The sequence below is a fragment of the Dipodomys merriami genome, unplaced genomic scaffold, assembly GCF_024711535.1.
Source record: "Dipodomys merriami isolate MVZ:Mamm:240054 unplaced genomic scaffold, mDipMer1.0.p SCAF_22, whole genome shotgun sequence".
In the NCBI taxonomy this organism is placed as follows: domain Eukaryota; kingdom Metazoa; phylum Chordata; class Mammalia; order Rodentia; family Heteromyidae; genus Dipodomys; species Dipodomys merriami.
Window position 1 is genome coordinate 24,233,176 of NW_027203604.1, and position 18,509 is coordinate 24,251,684.

Consider the following 18,509-nt stretch of genomic DNA (forward strand, 5'->3'; position numbering starts at 1 on the left):
ATAAAATTTCAGCCTTTTTCACTTGGCATACAGACCCCTTATGATTGCCACCCTCTTTCTCAGTTTCTCCTGCCCCTCTGTGTGTAAGGAAAGTCTCTCCCTGTCTTTACCTGACTGATGTGATGTTGGGAAAACCCTCCCTACCCTATTCCTTTAACCATCAGTTAGATTCTGTGCTTACTACTTTCTCTATGCAATTCACTGTCATTATTTTCTAGTTGGATTTTCATGTACTTGTCCTGTCCACCCCTGCTTGAACCAGACAGCAAACTCAATGAAGCTAGGAAACAGGGTCTTCTTCACTGGTATATCGTACGAGCACCTAACAGGTGTCTCTAAATATTGTTAGATGAATGAATGAACATTTCAAGGGATGAACATATGAAGAATAAATGTAATTCTAAAACTTTGGGAATCTTAATCATGCACTGTCACATGATTGTGGTTTTGTTCAAAGAAGTTTTATAAACATTGGGCTCCCTTGAAGTCCAGCCTCAACATTAGAAAAACAGCACCCTCTTAGTCTGCCCAGCTGTCATGACAAAGAACTACTGACTGAGTAGCATAAACTGCAGGTATTTATTTCTCACAGTTTAAGAATCTAGGAAGTTCAAGATGAAGTGTTAATCAGTTTGGACTTTGGTGAGGAACCTCTCTCTCTCTCCTAACTTGCAAATGGCCCACCTTCTCACTGTCCTCTTGTGGCAGCAGGGAAGAGGGGACTAGCAGAAGAAGTTGGAGTTTGGGTTTTGGTCTTTGGTTTGGGTGTTTGTTTTTGATACAGTGGAGCCTAGGCTTGTCCTCCTGAGTGCTAGGATTACAGGTGTCTACCTGGCAAATAGAAGCTCACTTCCAAGTAACTATCTGTACTGAATTTGGAACAATTGAGGGGGGAGGGAGAAGTTAGAGTTATCAACAAAAGAACTCAAGCCTTGTAAATTTCTACATTATTTGTGGACAAAGGAAAAAGAGGAAAGAGAAGGGAAAATTGTCTTTAATTTTTCAGAATTTTCTCTTTTGTTCATAAAACTCTAGCAATACTCTTTCATGGGACTTGAATGCAATAAAGATTTTCAAATGTAGATTGTGTGAATTATGATTCTCCTGTCAGTCATAAATTGGCTCACTGGAGAAGTAGCATGCTGAGATCCCATATTTCCCCAGAAATACCTGATAGTATAAATCAGAATAACCTTGAAAACTGGTGATTTCATGAGCTTAGATTGTTTTTTTTTTCAATAGCCTAAGGAAAGAGGCCATATTCTCCTAAGATAAAACACATTGTCACTATGGAATTAAGGCATATGCTAAAGGATTAAAGTTACATTCCTTTGCCTATGCATTTCCTATTACTGATGAGTTATTTGAAAATAAAATGTATTGGAAATAACCACTGGTTTTATTCATTTAATCTTTAGAAAACAATTTGAAGAAATGGCCTCTTATTATAACTTATCTTCAGCAAAGGAATTTGCTAAATGTATAGCTAATGCTACATCAGAAGAAAGACAGAAAATGCTGAGAGACTTTTATATTTCTCAGTATCCAGAGGTTGAAGAACTTTTTGAGGAATCTGCTTCAATATCCATTGAATCTACACACAAAGAAGGAGGGAGAGTCAGGAAAAAATTCAAAGAAAGAAAATCTCCAGTAAAAGAAAGGCTGCCAGATTCTAAAAATCCAACATTTAATGATTCCACCAAAAAGATTTCTCAAATTTGTAACCTAAAAATACATAAAGGAGAAGCAATTAAGTTTCATAAAAATATTTTTCATAAAGAAGAGATACTTTCTACTGATGAAGAAACCAAGAAATTACCCGTGAGCTCCACTGGAGAGATTAAGAGTGGGAAAAAGAACCAAATACCCAAAGACCCTGTAGTCTCCTGCTCTCTGAACAGGAAGTCTGAGACACATGAGAGAAAGTTAAAAAATACCATGGAAAACCAACAGCACCTCACAAGAATGAGTGTTTCAAGAAATGGACCCCTTTTCAAGTTGGAAAACAAAAATGTAGACAATCCAGTGTTAGAAAGCCCTTCTGTGGAAGGCTTACTTGGTGACACCTCTATTCTTGATGACCTCTTTAAAAGTCACGAGAACAGTGCCACACAACTGCCAAAAAAAGTTCTTTCAAGGCCCATGGAAAAGGCAAAACAGAAGCCAAAAGACTTCTGGGACATCTTGAATGAGCAGAATGACGACAATCTTAACAAACTCACCGACTTGGCAATGATAGAGACTCTGTGTGAAAAAGCCCCCCTTGCTGTGTCCTCCAAAAGGAAAGCAGAGCTGGAAACTTCCCTTTGGAAGTCCAATGAGAAGTTTTTGTGGAAGACATTTAACTCAAGTGATACAGATGAAAACATAACCAATACACAGAGAGAATAACGTATACACATGTCAGGGAATTAGTTCACATGGGAACTGCTGCCATGAATGTTTACAGTACTGTGTATGGTATGTGCATTTATAGATATAGTTACACACTAGTGGTAGTAACTTGAACATGGTTCTTAGCATTTAAAATGTTATCATGGATTTGTTTTCTACAATATTTAATTTGGTATTTTTTTAAAAAACCGCAATCATAGATCTGGAGGTATAGTTTAAGTGGGAAAACACTTGCCTAGTGAGGAAGGTCCCACTGCATAAAATAAAAAATAAAATGAGACTGTATTATAACATCTTCTGAAATTTAAAAAATTATTCAATTTGCTATTGAGACCTATGGCATTGCCCCTACTTCTCACTAATGTGACCTTAGATTAGTCACCTGCCTGGAGTTGGATTCATTTCTTAATGTGAAGCTGCCAGATTTGGACCATATCACTATGCGTATCCTTGCACTTTAAAAGAGCTTTCATTCACTCTTCCCAAATTCCATTAGTTATAAGTCACTTCATGCTCCCAAATCACCTACACACTGATAGGTTTTTCTTTGGAAAGCCATTCATTGTTTTTCAAAACCCCTGATTTGTTGTATGACTATTAAATTATTTTAGGAAATAGTAATAAATAATACTGAATTATTGTGGTATTGTGAATATATGGTTTTGTGTTAAATTTAAAATTTTTCTAACAGCTCAAAATCAAAGATAACGTTGTGTAAGTATGTGAAATATGATTCTAAAGTACTGAGGTTAGTACTGTTAGCCATAATACCACATAATACCAACAGCTGAACTATTTTTTTTTTTTTGTCATGGGGCTTGAACTCAGGGCATGGGCACTGTCCCTCATCTCTTTTGCTCAAAGCTAGTGCTCTACCGCTTTGAGCCACAGCTCCACTTCCGGTTTTTGAATGGTTAATTGGAGATGAGTCTCATGGGAACTTTTCCACCTGGGCTGGTTTTGAACCATGATCATCAGATCTCAGCCACTGGTGCCTTGGCACCTGAACTTTTTATACAACTATTGTGATTTAATTATTGTAAATAAAACTTTGTGTAGTGTTTATTTAGGAAAAAGAAATGACTAGACATTTTTAACTAAAACTATTTTGTTGAAGTTAATTTATGTAATTTATATCAGAAGTGGAATGTAATCATTATTGGCTTAATATATTTTAAAATATTCTCTCAGTTTGTGAGGCATGCAGCATGCTTGATATCTTTCTCTTCTAGCATATTTTTGTGCTAATTCTTTCATAACCCACTAAATTGACTTCCTGGGTGAGTAATAATTAAGAACTAGTTTACAGAACACAACTGCAGGTTATTTAGAGTTAGTGATCTTCTCTCTACTTGCATCTGAACTATGTCCAGACTTCTCAGATGCTGTATTTTCCAATAGGGGGCTTTCTACAAATGAATGTGCTGTACAGACTGTGTGGTGGTAGACTAGACATGAAGATGCTGTCAGCTTACTGTGGTTAGCTGTTGGAGGAGTTCCCGAGAGTAAGTAGATATTACCTCATCTCAACTTACATACTAGACAAGTATAGTTCAGATGTTTTAATAAAATACATTTTTCACAAAATAAACTACCTTTAATTTTTTTACATGAGTACAATCTTATGATTACAAAGTTCCAGTTACACAAATATTAGCTCTGCTTTTCAAATATGAAGAAATGCTCTTAAGTGGGCTTTTGTCAATGGCATTCAAAAATGCAAATCAGGTGTTTACTGGTCTCTGCACCCTCCTTGTGTGTGCACTTATAGAGAAGGGTCTTTCTTATCTAGCTTTCAATTTTTCAAATCTTTCTTCTTTGCCCTTCTTTGTTCTCATAGTAAATTGGCCTCAGAGCATCCACTGATACCCCTGCCACAGCCTGAACATAGTGATGCCTTGAAATTGCCAGCAGCAGATAAATTAGACCAGTACCTTTAAGCTCATTTTTCTATAAATTACCAGATCAAGGAAAAACTGCAGCCAATTTTTTTAAACAAGAATGGCCTTTAGTCCAGTGTTCAGTAATCTTCATTTTCATTTGAAACCTCAACACATCTGTATCCACATTCCTGTCTTTCTTCTCTCCTTCTGAGCCCCCCACCATATTAAATTCCTCTTACAGATTCTAGGCTTTATCTAACCTACTTCAAACCTACTTCCATAAGTGAATTTTGAAGGCATTTCCACATTGTCAGGTATAGTTATATACCAAGTGTCCATATTTGTTTTCCATATGCTCACAAATACCTAAGGTGTTCAGTTTATCAAGAGAATAGGGTTGTTTGAGTTCACTGTTTCAGAGGTTCCAGTGTATGATCAGTCAGCCTCCATTGCTTTTAGGACTATGATGCCACAATGCATCATAGCCAGTGCTCTGTGATGAAACAAAATCACCCCTTGGCCAAGAAGTAAAAAGAAAAAGAAAGGCTAGGATCTCATTATCCCTGTCAAGGACACAAGCCCAACGGCATAAAGACCTCCCACTAGGCTCTTCCTAAAGTTTCTCCCACCTCCCAATATCCAAATTCTAGCAGACACTGAAGGTTCTACTGTAAAATCCTTCCTGTTTCCCCCTCCCCTTGTTGGTGCTTTGTCACAATGTTCTGCCAACTAACTAGGTGGTCTCAGGAAAATCTTGCTTCTTTCAGCCTCCATTTTCCATTTAAATCAGGGATGGATTGAATTGGCAGTGTTGAAACTTTTTTATTAAGTAAATGAACCTCTATCTTAATCACAAGCTCAATTATTAAAACAATTAAAATAGAGATTTGTTGGTTCAAGCAGTACCACAGTGGCTCTGTGGAGTACTACTTTCAAAACCACAGCGATGAGATCATTGCTAAAAACCTTCCAGCTTCAAATTTCCATGATTCTATTTGCCGTGGTCTGTCTGTCTTCTTTTTAAAATAATGATACAGTTTCTGGCTGCTAGCACTTACCACACAGCTATTAATCCTGGAAACTGAGGCAAGACCCTGAAAGTCTTTAGCATTTGGATTCCTCAGGTTCCCATAAAGCCCTGAAGCCACTTCTTCCAGGAAATTAACACCATCTGCAAGTATTGCAGCTTCCCCTTTCAAAGTCTTCTAGGCAAAGGATCCTTGGTTTTCAGAGATGAGTTGGTAAGAGATGTTTCATCAGTGCACAGAAAATGAGAAACAGCAATGTAGGGTTCTTTGCAACTTTTAAATTCTTATAGTTATCTTTCCTCCATTTATGATGTTAATGTCTCTTTTGTGAAATAATGGGAATAGATCATAGGATTTAGGCAAATAGGGATAGAAAGAGTCGGACATTATAACATGTGGCTCATCATGGTGCTTGATGTTGCCATAATACCTTGGTCTCCTGCTCAAATCCTTCTTCCCATAAGTCCTCAGGTGGCTGCCCAACCAATGAAAAGAGCTAGGGCAGAGCATGCACAAGCCAACAAGTAATCCCCACAAAGCTCAGAGGAGGAAGTATGGGAGGGGATCCCTATTACTGCCCTCCTGAGAGGACACTGTTGGACTCCTCACTGAGACCCTTCTCCACATAGAGTCATGGAGAATCACTGCTTTCTTTCATGGCTTTCCTTTCACTTACAAATAAATTTAGTGCCTTAAACACTTTCCTGCCTTTTAATCCTTTAAAAATCAGAAATGAATCTGTTCCCCTAGATAGTATCAATATCACTACCTGCCTTAAGGTCTTTTTAATTTTTTAAATAAATATGAGGAAATATAACTCCATAGGTTATTATGTCACAAATCCAATTAACAATGGATTCTCACTGACCCTTTAAGATCCAATGAGATGCAGTTGCTTCAAAGAGCTCAGGATAGAGGTCTTCCCCAGTTCCTCTGCTTCCTTCATTCCTTACTGGGATAACCTTGCCACATCACCCACCCACTTTTGCAAAGCATCTTCCACTTAGTGCTCCCCAGAGCCCTCCAGATGGCTCGCAAGCCACTTGCCCCCAGTTCTCCAGCATCACATACATTAGGAACCATACTCTGAATTTTGATGTAGAATGTTATGATAGTCTCTCAAGATGCTTAACTATATTGGCATTTGCAAGTGTTCTGTGTATGTTTAGGATAAGCCAGGCTATGTGTGATGTCTAGTCAGATATATTAAGTGCTATTTCAGTTTATGGTCCTTATCATGTTACACGAAATGTATTGGATACCTAACCCCATTTTGAGTCAAGAAGCATCTCTATGTAGCTCTGAGGCCTTTCTGCCATTGACAGATAATACCCAACTGACATTCTTGTGTGTGTGCATGTGTGTGTGTGTGTGTGTGTGTGTGTGTGTGTGTGTGTGTGTATGCAGGCATTGGGACTTAATGCTCTTAGATTTTTCTCTCAAGGTTGGTGCTCTACTACTTGAGCGACACTTCCACTTCTGGCTTTTTTTTTTTTTTGCTGATTAATTGAGGATAAGAATTTCTTGGCTTTGTCTTTCCAGGCTGGCTTCAAACCATGACCCTCAGATCTCAGCCTCCTGAGTAGGTCTGGAGCACCTAAGCTCAGCTCTAACTGACATTCTTAGGTTTTCAGTGCTAAAAATCAAGAATGCCTTTTTCTTTGAACAGCTTTTTAGTTAAATAGTTTAAGACATTCTGCTGGGCTGAAAGAAATTTCCGAGGAAGTCTTACAATAGCTAATCCATATATTTTTTTATTCTCTAAAATGTTTTTTTTGTTTGTTTGTTTGTTTTTTTGTCGGTCATGAGGCTTGAACTGTGGACCTGGGTGCTGTCTCTGAGCCCTTTAGCTCAAGGTTAGCGCTCTCCAACTTGAGCCACAACTTCACTTCCGGTTTTCTGGTGGCTTATTGGAGATAAGAGTCTCACACGCTTTCTTGCCTGGGCTGGCTTTGAACCGCGATCCTCAGATCTCAGCCTCCTGAGTAGCTAGGATTACAGGCGTGAGCTACCAGCACTTGGCTCTTCCCTAAAACTTTATAAAGCACTGAGGTGAGCCTTTTAGTTACACAGGTTCGTTCTGTTGAAATAACCTAACTTGCAAGGTATATGCAGATTGGGGGCAGGAGGAGAGGACCCAAATTCGAGGAGGCAGAGAGAGGAGACACACTCAGCTTCTCTAGGACTACACGAACATGCTTCTGCTGTGTAGTGACAGGCAGTGCAGGTTCCCCGACACTAGTCCAGGACCCCTCAGTAGGAGCCTGGGACAAGGGAAAGCTGTTTGGCATTTCCTCGGTCCTCGGTGGCCTGTTACTCTGGAATGATGGCCACGGGAGCCCGAGCCCGCGCTAGAGGCCTAGCCTGGCAACAGCCTGGCACAGGCCTCCTGCCGCCCCCCCTCCCAGATCCGATCTGTGCTCAGTACCCCCTGCAGGCCAATACGAGGCCGAGATTAGAGGTAGAATTTGTTTCCAATAAACTTTAAACTTCCTGCGAGCTTCCAACAGGCCATCAGCAGGGCCTTTGGGCCCAACTGTCGTTGGAATCCCCCCACAGCAGGGCCACAAAACCGAGTTGGGGGACCCACCGCGCCCAACGGGGGAAGATAATCTATTTCCCAAGCAAGTTTCTTTTCTCTTTGAGGGACAGAGAAAGCCGGCTCATGAAGTGAATGCCCAGGGAAGCTAACTCTGGGAGCTTGCCCGGTGAAGGCATGCTCTCTGCCACCGCCACAAACCTCAGGAATGTCCCCAAGCCCTTCCTTCCTTCGGTTGCTCCCCGGCGATGGCTGGGTGGCCCAGCCTGCGCCCTTCCCGGCATGACGAGCCGGAACCCCGCGTGTCTGCAGCCCGGCCTTGGGCTGGGGCGGGCGGACTGGATCCGGGAATACCTGAATAGTGTTGAAAAGGGAGGAGGGGGGGAATCCAGGGCTTAACAGAGGCAAGTGGAAGGAATCTTAATTCGGGGTCCCAATGGCCGCAGAGAGAGAGTCCTGGCTTTCGATGGGTGCTGGGAAGGGTTTTGACTTCCAGAGGGGATCAGAAGCAAGTGCGGATCCCCAGTTGGGATGGGAGCCAGTCCCTTCTGTCTGCTCACCCAGCTCCCTCCCGTTAAAGGGCGCACAGCTTGCTGTCACCCAGGCGCTCAGACAGGCGCTGCGCTGGAAGCGTCTGGGGGTAACCCTCCGCCCAGAGGGCCCCCTCCGCTGTGCCCGCGCCCTGCCCAGCCCGGGACACGGGTGTGAACGCCTGCGGTCTGGCCCGAGGCCCGCTGGAAAACCAGCCTCGACTTGATCCCGAGCGCCTCTGACTGAGGTCATGGGAAGCTGCAGGGCTGAGGCGCCGGCCAGGTCGGCAGGATGGGAACCTCGGTGAAGACTGAGGTGCCCAGAGAGGAAGGCTGGGAGGGAGGGAGGAAGCAGGCAGGATGGGTACCCAACTGGTCCCCCGTGTATGTGTGTGCGTGTGTGTGTGTGTGTGTGTGTGTGTGTGGTGCAGACCAGTGCCTCCACGTACCCAACTGGTCCCGTGTGTGTGTGTGTGTGTGTGTGTGTGTGTGTGTGTGGTGCAGACCAGTGCCTCCACGTACCCAACTGGTCCCGTGTGTGTGTGTGTGTGTGTGTGTGTGTGTGTGTGTGTGTGTGGTGCAGACCAGTGCCTCCACTTACCCAACTGGTCCCGTGTGTGTGTGTGTGTGTGTGTGTGTGTGTGTGTGTGTGTGTGTGGTTTGGGACTTGAGGCCCAACAAGCAGGCCAGGAAGGCGCAGGGCATGCTGGGTGGGGTTCTGGTGTGTGTGTGTGTGTGTGTGTGTGTGTGTGTGTGTGCGCGCGCGCGCGTGCGCGTGTGTGTGGTGCAGGCCAGTGCCTCCACGGGGCCCTTTTGGGTACCCAACTGGTCCCGTGTGTGTGTGTGTGTGTGTGTGTGTGTGTGTGTGTGTGTGTGGTGCAGGCCAGTGCCTCCACGGGGCCCAGCCAGGCACGCCTGGCAACCGCAAAGCCGACTCGCTGGGGAGGAAATCAGACTTAGCACCTCGGCAGACTCCACCTAAACCAGAGCCAGCTGCTCAGGGGAAGCAGGCCCCCCACGAACACACACACACACACACACACACACACACACACACACACACACACACACACACACACACACACCAGAACCCCACCCAGCATGCCCTGCGCCTTCCTGGCCTGTTTTTTGGGCCTCAAGTCCCAAACCACACAGCACACCCCACACCTCCGCAGCTGCCCTGCCTCCCTTCCACCTTCCCCCCCACCCCATCCAAGTCGGCGCCTTCCGCCAAACCTCCGTTCCCAACCTGTTATCAAATCCCAGAGAGAATACCTCCAAAATATTTCCTGTATCCCACTGCCAAGGGCCCTAGTTTCCGCCCCTCCACCTCCCATCTGGATGCCTGCAGACTTCTCCCTGGGTTCCCAGCCGTCAGCCTCCTCCCTCTCCAATCCATTTTCCACACTGTTTCTCCACCTCCCCCCTCCCCCAGGCTTGTTAAAACACACCAGGACCTTGACTTTGTAAAACCTCAGGAAGGCTAAGGGGAACTGGGCTGGAGAATACGGGCCATAGAGACAAGGGCTCACATTTATTGAGCCCTATGTGTCATTTTTTAATGTTTCAAGTGTTTGGGTTTTTTTCATGCAAATGGACAGATATTATTATTACTGTCTTGTTTTATAGGGGAAGAAATTGAGGCTCACAGAACCACACCACTCAGAATCAGTCTCACTTCAAGTCTTTTTCTTCACAGAGATGGGGACCATGCTGTCCTATGGGCCAGGTTTCAGTCAACAGAAATACTAAGTGGATGTCAGGTTTGGTTTCATCCGGAATGCCCTACAAGTTCCCTCTCCTTGCTCATGCACCTACCTTTGGTGGATTAGTAGTCTGAATCCTGAGGAAGAACTCTGTAGAACAGTCTATATTGGGCCCGCCAAGAGTCTCTATTGTTTTGGATTGGTTCCATCTTGGAGACACCCCAAAACCAACTTGTAATACTGTCCTCCTAGCCTTCTTTCCACTTTACAAATACAAGCTCTCCAGTGCCCATTGTCCAGCTCCCAAGCTTCTGCCCCTGCCCACTTCCTTTTGCATGTGAGTAAGTCCCTGCCTGGACTCCTCCTATTTCCCCCTTGTCCTTAAAGAGGTGGGATTTCCATCTTTAATTAGTAACTGGGAAATCTAGTATCAATGGTGGTACCCTTTCCAGTGCCCAGAAACAACACCCTAAGAGTCCTTGGGACTTAGGAATTACAGGGGATCCTATACCTGTGCCCCCCCTCTTTCCATGCTTAGCTAATAAGATGGCCAGAGACCCCTGGACCATGGTAGAGAGGAGATGCTGATTAGCATTCCTGGAGTGCAGTTTTCTGTTTGCTGTTTCTGTACATTTACCTGTTCTGCATACTACTGGTGTTTTCTAATGTCTCAGGAACCAAGTCTTCTAGATTTTTACCTCTTGCATATTTCTTTAACCCTACTTCTTCCTTTCCAGTGTCCTAATGCCTAAACCTTTGCAAAATCCTCAAACCTTTCACTTATGTTTCTTAGAGGAATCAGTTGTATCTGGTAGAATTGCTTTGTGATAAATGACACAAGTCACTTCAGCAAGAAGGAAAGAAAATTATTGGTGTAAAGCTAGTTTCAGATGTGGCTTGACAGAGTCACTCAAAGGACAGTACTCAGACCTAAAGTCTCCAGTTAGTCATTTCTGCTGTCTTCCAAAACTGGATTCATTTTTTTGTGACAAAGTTTTCAAAGTCCTTTTTCCAACTATTTTGAAATATATAACACATTATTAGCTATAATCACCCTGCTGTGCAACCCATCACTAAAACTAAGATCTCGAACTTTGTGCCCATTGACCAACCTCTCCCTCGTTTTTCCTTATTAATCACTATTCTCCTAATGTCTGTGAGAGCAGCTTCTTTGCATTCTACTTATGAGTTATGGGATCATGTGGCATTTGCATGTATGTGACTGTTTTTTTTTCTTTTTTTTGCCGGTCATGGGACCTAAACTCTGGGCCTGGGCACTGTCCCTCAGCTCTTCAGCTCGAAGCTAGTGCTCTACCACTTGAGCCACAGTGTCACTTCTGGCATTTTCTGCTTATGTGGTGCTGAGGAATAGAACCCAGGGCCTCATGCATGCAAGGTATAAGCACTTTACCACTGAGCCACCTTCCAAGCCCTGGCTTATTTTTCTTAAATAACTTTCTTTAGGGTCATCTACCTTATCACAAATGATACGCATTCGAGGTGATGCATATGTGCTACTTTTTCTGACTTAATCATTACATAATGTACAAATGTGCCAAAATGTCACATTTTCCTCATAAATTTACACAATTATATGTCAATGTTTTTTTTTTTTGGTCCGGTTGTGGGGCCTGAACTCTGGGCCTGAGCACTGTGCCTCAGCTCTTCAGCTCAAGGCTAGTGCTCTACCACTTGAGCCACAGCGCCACTTCCGGCTTTTTTCTTTTTGCTTATGTGGTGCTGAGGAATCGAACCCAGGGCCTCAGGCATGCAAGGCAAGCGCTCTACCACTGAGCCAACTTCCCAGCCCTATGTCAATGTTTTTTAAGTTGACTTTTGTTCTCAGTTTGCATGCAATGCCAAAATGGCTGCACATGCTCCAGCTCAATGCTTCCAGGCTATGTGTTGCTATCTTCTAAATCTTATTCCTTGATTTTCTACTCTTTCTACTTTTCCTATTGATCAGATCAGACCTAGGACTTAAGTGATCATCCCTACCTAATCTAGAATCTAGACTTAAAGTGGGGATTATCACAGTCAGTGGGCAGATAGATACAGGTTCTCATTATCTTCCTTTGTTTTGGATTATTGGCTTTCTAAATGTACAGGAATTAGTGTTCCATTCGGTAGTGTGGGTGAATAATTCCTACTTATTAGAGTTGATTGAGTCTAGATACATGAAGATTTTCTGTTACTTAAGACTCACAAGAAAGTATGTTATTATAACACTTGCCAGATCAGAGTATAACTAATCATCTGTTTCCTACCTTCCTTTTTTCCTTCTTTCTTTCTTTCCTCCCTTCCCTCTTTCCTTCCTTCCTTCCTTTTTTCTTTCCTTTGTTTCCTCCTTTTTTCTTCCTTTCTTTTTGTACAAAATTGATATTTATTCCATCTTTATGCCATATTCCAGAGTCCTTTACTAATGTCACATGAGTAAAAAAAAAAGCAATGCAAATGAAAAACTGAAATCAGAATCTTTAATATTATCAGCTAGGAAATTAAATAAAACCTAGATTCCATCAGCAATAGCACAGCAAAGATAATGCTGAAACAATGCTTTTGAGCCCGGCACCAGTGGCTCACACCTGTAATCCTAGCTATTCAGGAGGCTGAGATCTGAAGATCATGGTTCAAAGCCAGCCTGGGCAGGAAAAGCCATGAAACTCTTATCTCCAATAAACCACCAGAAAACCGGAAGTGGCGCTGTGGATCAAGTGGTAGAGTACTAGCCTTGAGCTGAAGAGCTGAAGGACAGTGCTCAGGCCAAGTTCAAGCCCCACGACTGACAAAAAAAAAAACAAAAAAACAAAACAAAAAACCCTTTTGTTATAGTTTTGTGTCAGGACTGGGGTTTGAACTTATGCTCTCACTTTGGGTTTTTTCCTCAAGGCTGGCTCACTGCCTCTTGAGCCACAGCTTAACTTCTGCCTTTTGGTGGTTAATTGGAGATTAGTTTTATGGACTTTTCTGTCCAGGATGGCTTTCAACAATGATCCTCAGAACTTAGCCTCCCAAGTAGCTAGGATTACAAATGTCAGCCACCAGCACCTGGCTTGCATAGTACTCTTTAAAACCAGTACCATGACAGTGCCCAGGTCCAGAGTTCAGACCCCACGACCGGACCAAAAAAAAATAAAATAAAATAAAACCAGTACCATATTTCCCTGCATACAATGAGATATAAACAGAATTTTTCTGTTAAGGTATAGAGACTACCAGTTCTTTTTTAAATATCATAGATGAGTAAAATGTACTTGTAATGTTAATTCTAACTCAGTTATGATAGAGTGGCCCAGGAACACATTTTTGGATTGTAGGGATGATGTGTAGTTTCATTCTTTTTAGAGGAAGACTGTTTGATTGGGAGAAAAAAATGTTGAAATAATGAACATAGAAGTTTAGGACAGAAGTGGTGCTGTGGCTCAAGTGGTAGAGCGCTCTCCTTGAGCGGAAGAGCTGAGGGACAGCACTGAGGCCCAGAGTTCAAGCCCCCCAACTGACAAAAAACAAAAAACAAAAAACAAAAAAAAGAAGTTTAGGACAAAGGTGAATGAGACTTCTTTTATACCTTAACAACATGAGGATGGAATCAAATTTAAATGAAAACTGGGTATTTTATGAGGCATTGGCAATGCTCTCTAATCTTAATGGTGGTCACCTATGAGAATACTCAGGAGGTGTCTTCTTAAACAACAAATCTATGTTTACTGATAAAACTGCTTTTAGTAGCTGTGTCTTTTTGAGACATAACCAATCACTGTTTTCGGAGGAAGTCTCAAGCTTTTCTTCTATTTCCTCCTATCTGTGTAAGTATATCTCTGTTTTCACAGCCATCCATATTGCTACTTTACCAACTTTGGTTCTAACATGAATGACAGCTACACATACATCGATCATCACTGTAGTCATCAGAGATTCTCCCATAAGGCCCATCAGTATCTCTAGCCCAAAGCAATGGTGGCCACTTCCTCTCTGATGTTTGTAATTAGCTATTGTCCTCTCCATTTTTCTCATCTTCACAATACCATACTTACAACATAAGCCAAGCACTGAATTACTAGACAACTGGATGTGGCTGATAGAGTCTCCAAGAGTATCAAACTTAGAGATCAGTCAAAGGATTGCTTGCTAACATTTGCTTTTATCATTAAACCAAACAAAGCACCCATCTGTTCTGCAGAGGCTGTTTAATATAGTGTTCTGGGTTAGATTAGCTTCTGTCAGGGTCTGATTAGATTCTATCTTTTCCTCTTCTATAGATGAGGGGTTAAGAATATCGCTGATTTCTGGTTCCACAGTCACTATCTTAGATTGAGCCTTTGAGATATTTGATATTATGCTCTATGAAAAAATGTAAAGTTTAGGAAATATACCCTTTTCAGAAGATAAGCTATATTTTCTCCTATTAAAGGTACTGACAAGGGTAAGTTTTCTTCACTGGTTTTCCCAACTGACAACTACAGGTTTGTTCTGCACCCATACCACCCACATCATACTATAATTTTCTGTGACCTGTTAGTGTCACCAGTAGCTGTCGAAGGTTTGGGAAGCTTCCCTCTAGAGTTAAGGGCCCTCCATGCAAAGTTTTGTCCCAGGTCCTTTGATTGCAGAACAAGAATTTTAGGACAAGCTAGAATGATAAGAAATCATCACAATCACTAAGAAAACAGAGATATACTCAGTAGGCAGAGTTTGGGTGCTCCAAAGGAGACACATCAAGCTATTTTGACATAAGGAATATTTATAATTGTTTAAAGCTTGTATTGAGGATAAAATGTTCCGTTTTAATCTAACACCTGGTATATCTAATCACTCCTGTCATTACACTGTTTTGTCAACCAGACCCAGAGACATTTTGAAGATTATCTGTTCAGTAAACTTGGGCTATTGATGTCTGAACATCCCTTCAAATGGAATGTGGCAGAATGGGTCTGTCACAACACAGATGTCCACCTTTGAGATAAGTATTGTCCAGAAGAGTCACTTTCCCAGAGTAAATATCTTTTCTTTTATATTCCCTTGCCCAGTCCTAGAACATGTTCCAAGGTCAAAGGGAGAGGGAGGGCTACTCTTTTGCTGTTTTTATTAAATACTACAGCTCACTGAGGGCATCAAAGGCTCAAAGCAAACGTATAGTATATATACCTATAATATCTAAAGCAAATATATACAATTTAAATATATACTATTATATATATATATTATATATATATATATTATATATATATATATATATAGAGAGAGAGAGAGAGAGAGAGAGAGAGAGAGAGACAAAGAGAGAGTGCTAATATACTTTTAACAAGTTTGTCTCTAATTTCCTGTCTTCTATTTCCTGGACATCACAGTCCCTGGTTTCTCCTGTCTCCTTTATGTTCTTCTTAACATAGAAAACCCTTCTCTAGGCAGGCTGAGAAATTTACTGTTCCAGCTTTTAAAAGTTGCCCACCAGTTCTTTCTACCAGTATCCCCTAGTACAGAGAGCACTGATTCCTGTTGCCATCTATTTACCATGTACTCTAACCATGATGTACTGGACACCACAGGCCCTAAGCAATAGGGACAAGTGACATTGGACTCCAAAGACTGGAACCTCTGAAGCTTTCAGCCCAGAGCAGTATTTTTTACTTCATTTAAATTGATTAGTTTAGTTGGAAAGCTAACACACTATCCTGTTCAATGCCTGGCTTTCCACTGTGAATTTCTATTAAATGAGCTACCCAGAATAGGTCCAATAAATACTCCTTTCTAAATCAAGTTGTCCAAAGAAGTTCTGTTGTTTGCAACTTCAAGATTGACACAGACTAGTAGGCAAAAATTCAATGAAGTGGCCATAGTACCAAGCGGGAAATTTCCCAAATAATCCTTAAAGTTTGAATGGATAAAGAAATTATGATTTGTTTATACAATGGAATATTATACAGCAAGAAGAAATAACTTTCTTCAACTGTATATAATAATGTGGATAAAGTTCACAAATATTATTTAAACAAAGTAAGCTACAGCCAATGTGACTCCACTTATATGAAGATAAAAAACTGACAAAGTAACCCTAAAATAGAGAAGGGAATGTCAGAGGCCTCCAGAAACTGGTAGCAGTCTGCTTCATTGTTTGCCTATTCCTGGATATGTTCCTTTTCCGAGTGTTCAGGAGCTCTCAACTCTTATAGCAGATGCAATTTTTTGTATTTGTGTTAATCTAATAAAAATCTAAAAGGCCTATACCATGGTTAATGCCTGTAATTCTAGTTACTCAGGAGACTGAGATCTGAGGATTGCAGGTCAGGAAACCAGCCAGGTTAGGAAAGTTCATGATATGCTTATCTCCAATAAAGGACCCCCAAAACACCAAAAGTGGAGCTATAAGTCAAGTGTCAAGTACTAGCCTTGAGCAAAAGAGCTCAGGGACAGCACCAGGCCATGAGTTCAAGCCTCAGGACCAGCACAAACACACACACACACACACACACACACACACACACACACACACACACACACACACACACACACACATACACACACACATTGGAGGAAGACAGGGATCAGAGGCACTGAAATCTTGTGGGATTCTCAGAATCAAAGGAAAGGTAACTTCACTCCAAGTTGTCTTAGCTCACTTCAAATGCGTTGTCTGAATATCTGCACACCTACATCTCTGAGATGTGTCCTGTATCAGTGAGGTATCCTGTATCCACTGTGTGTGTCTGTTTTCTGGATTGCACAATGATTTAGCTTGGAGCCCTTTCAGACTGAGGGAGGAGCTATACCCCTTAGGAGTAGCTAATCACTTTGGAAAGCAGACAAGCCGGTGATGAGCATACCTTTCCTTGTAAACTAATCAAACCAGAGCCCATACTCCCAATGAACTTATCCGTCTACCTATATACTACGCAGGGCCCATTAGCAGGTGCTAGATAACCAGGGACCACAGTCCACCTAAAGCTTACCAAGTTATTCACCCTGGGCAGTTCAAAACCTGCTGAGCTATCTCACGGGTTCTTTCCCAGGAAACCACAGGAAAGGCTTTTCCTCATGCTTTTTCTCACTCCTTTGTGCCTTCTAACCAGACTTGTGCTTCTCAGTGTGGCCCTGCATGGCCCACAGGCCTTCTTTCTTTAGGGACCTATGAACACAGCTATCTTCTTTGTTTATGTTGCTGGGGATTGAACCTAGGGCCTTGCATGTGCTCAGCAAACACTGTATCACTAAGCTACATTCTCAGCACTTAGGGTGTCTTTTGGGCGGGGTGGGGGGGCTGTTGTTTGTTTTTTTTTGCTGCCAGTCCTAGGGCTTAAAATTGGACACTGTCCCTGAGCCTATTTTTCTTGAGCCGTAGCACTTCTGGCCTTTTCTGAATAGTTTATTAAAGATAAAAGTGTCATGGACTTTCCTACCCAGGCTGGCTTTGAACCTTGATCCTCAGATCTTATTCTCTTGAGTAGCTAGGATTACAGACACAAGGCACCAGCACCCTGGCTAGCTCTTAGATTTTTGAGACAGGATCTCACTATGGAACCCAAGCTGGCCTTGATTTCATGATCTTCCTGCCTCAACCTCTCAAGTGCTGTGATTATTAGTATACTCTACTATACCCTTCCTCCTTCTTCCATGTCTGCGTTTTTTTGTTTACCATATCCAATGAAAAAAATCCTAGGTACATTTTGAAAGCACATCTCATAGTTTAAAAATCACCTATTATATTTCAGGCACAGTTTCAAATACCAGGGATAGAATAGTGACCATGCAAACAAGGTCCTTGAGCTAAAAAACAACAACAACAACAAAAAAAACCCCACAGTCTAGTAGGGACAATTAATAAGCAAAGAAACAAAGAATACATAGCAAGATAATCTTAAATGTTATCAATGAAATAAAGATGCACGTGAGTCATACCTTGTACACCCAGGGTACCCAAAGGTCTGTCTGGTTGCTTGGAAGCATCCAAAGTAACCATAATGCATCTGCAGCTGATGCGCAGCCAGAACAAACTCAGTCTCTTTCCCAACAAGGAAAAGGAGAGCTCTGGTCCAGGAGAAAATGATTTCCACCTGGTCCAATCAAGTGGCTCTCCAAGTGCTATAAAACTCATTTGCCCAAGTACCAGGGTCCCAGGGATGGGCTGACCACATGCTGAATGCTAAGGACAGCCACCAGCTTGGTCATGCTTCCTTCTGTTTGCAACAAAAAGATGGTGCAAAGATCTCTGGGTCCTCTTTGCTTCCAGCCATCCCTGGAGACCCAATGCCCAGTTCAGCTTTGAGCAATAGCAGCCTTACCCACGTCACTGGAGTCCTGACCCCATCCCCTTGTTCTTGGTCTGATGATTTGTGTGTGTAAGTGTGTGTGTGTGTGTGTGTGTGTGTGTGTGTGTTGATATGTTTTAAAGCATCCAAGGAGGGGTAAGCTGGCCACCCTGAGTCCACATTGCCAAA

General features: G+C 42.3%; 1 protein-coding gene and 1 pseudogene across 4 annotated transcripts in view; one reads left to right on the forward strand and one right to left on the reverse strand.

Moving 5' to 3' along the window:
- Window positions 1–18,509, forward strand: part of Ercc6l2 (ERCC excision repair 6 like 2) — a 213,046-nt gene that overhangs the window by 83,619 nt on the left and 110,918 nt on the right. For 2 of the 4 annotated variants that reach the window (XR_011374293.1, XR_011374292.1), the window contains exon 19: window positions 3,796–3,899. Coding sequence is in view for 2 of the 4 variants with exons in the window: in XM_070033709.1 (XP_069889810.1) it covers window positions 1,419–2,391 (973 nt within the window). In the remaining 2 variants the exon portion in view is untranslated. Of the gene's footprint in view, window positions 1–1,418; window positions 3,776–3,795; window positions 3,928–18,509 lie in introns of those variants that run through there. The other 2 variants (XM_070033710.1, XM_070033709.1) reach the window with 2 other exon arrangements.
- LOC138834948 (eukaryotic translation initiation factor 4E pseudogene) lies at window positions 13,766–16,931 on the reverse strand (annotated as a pseudogene).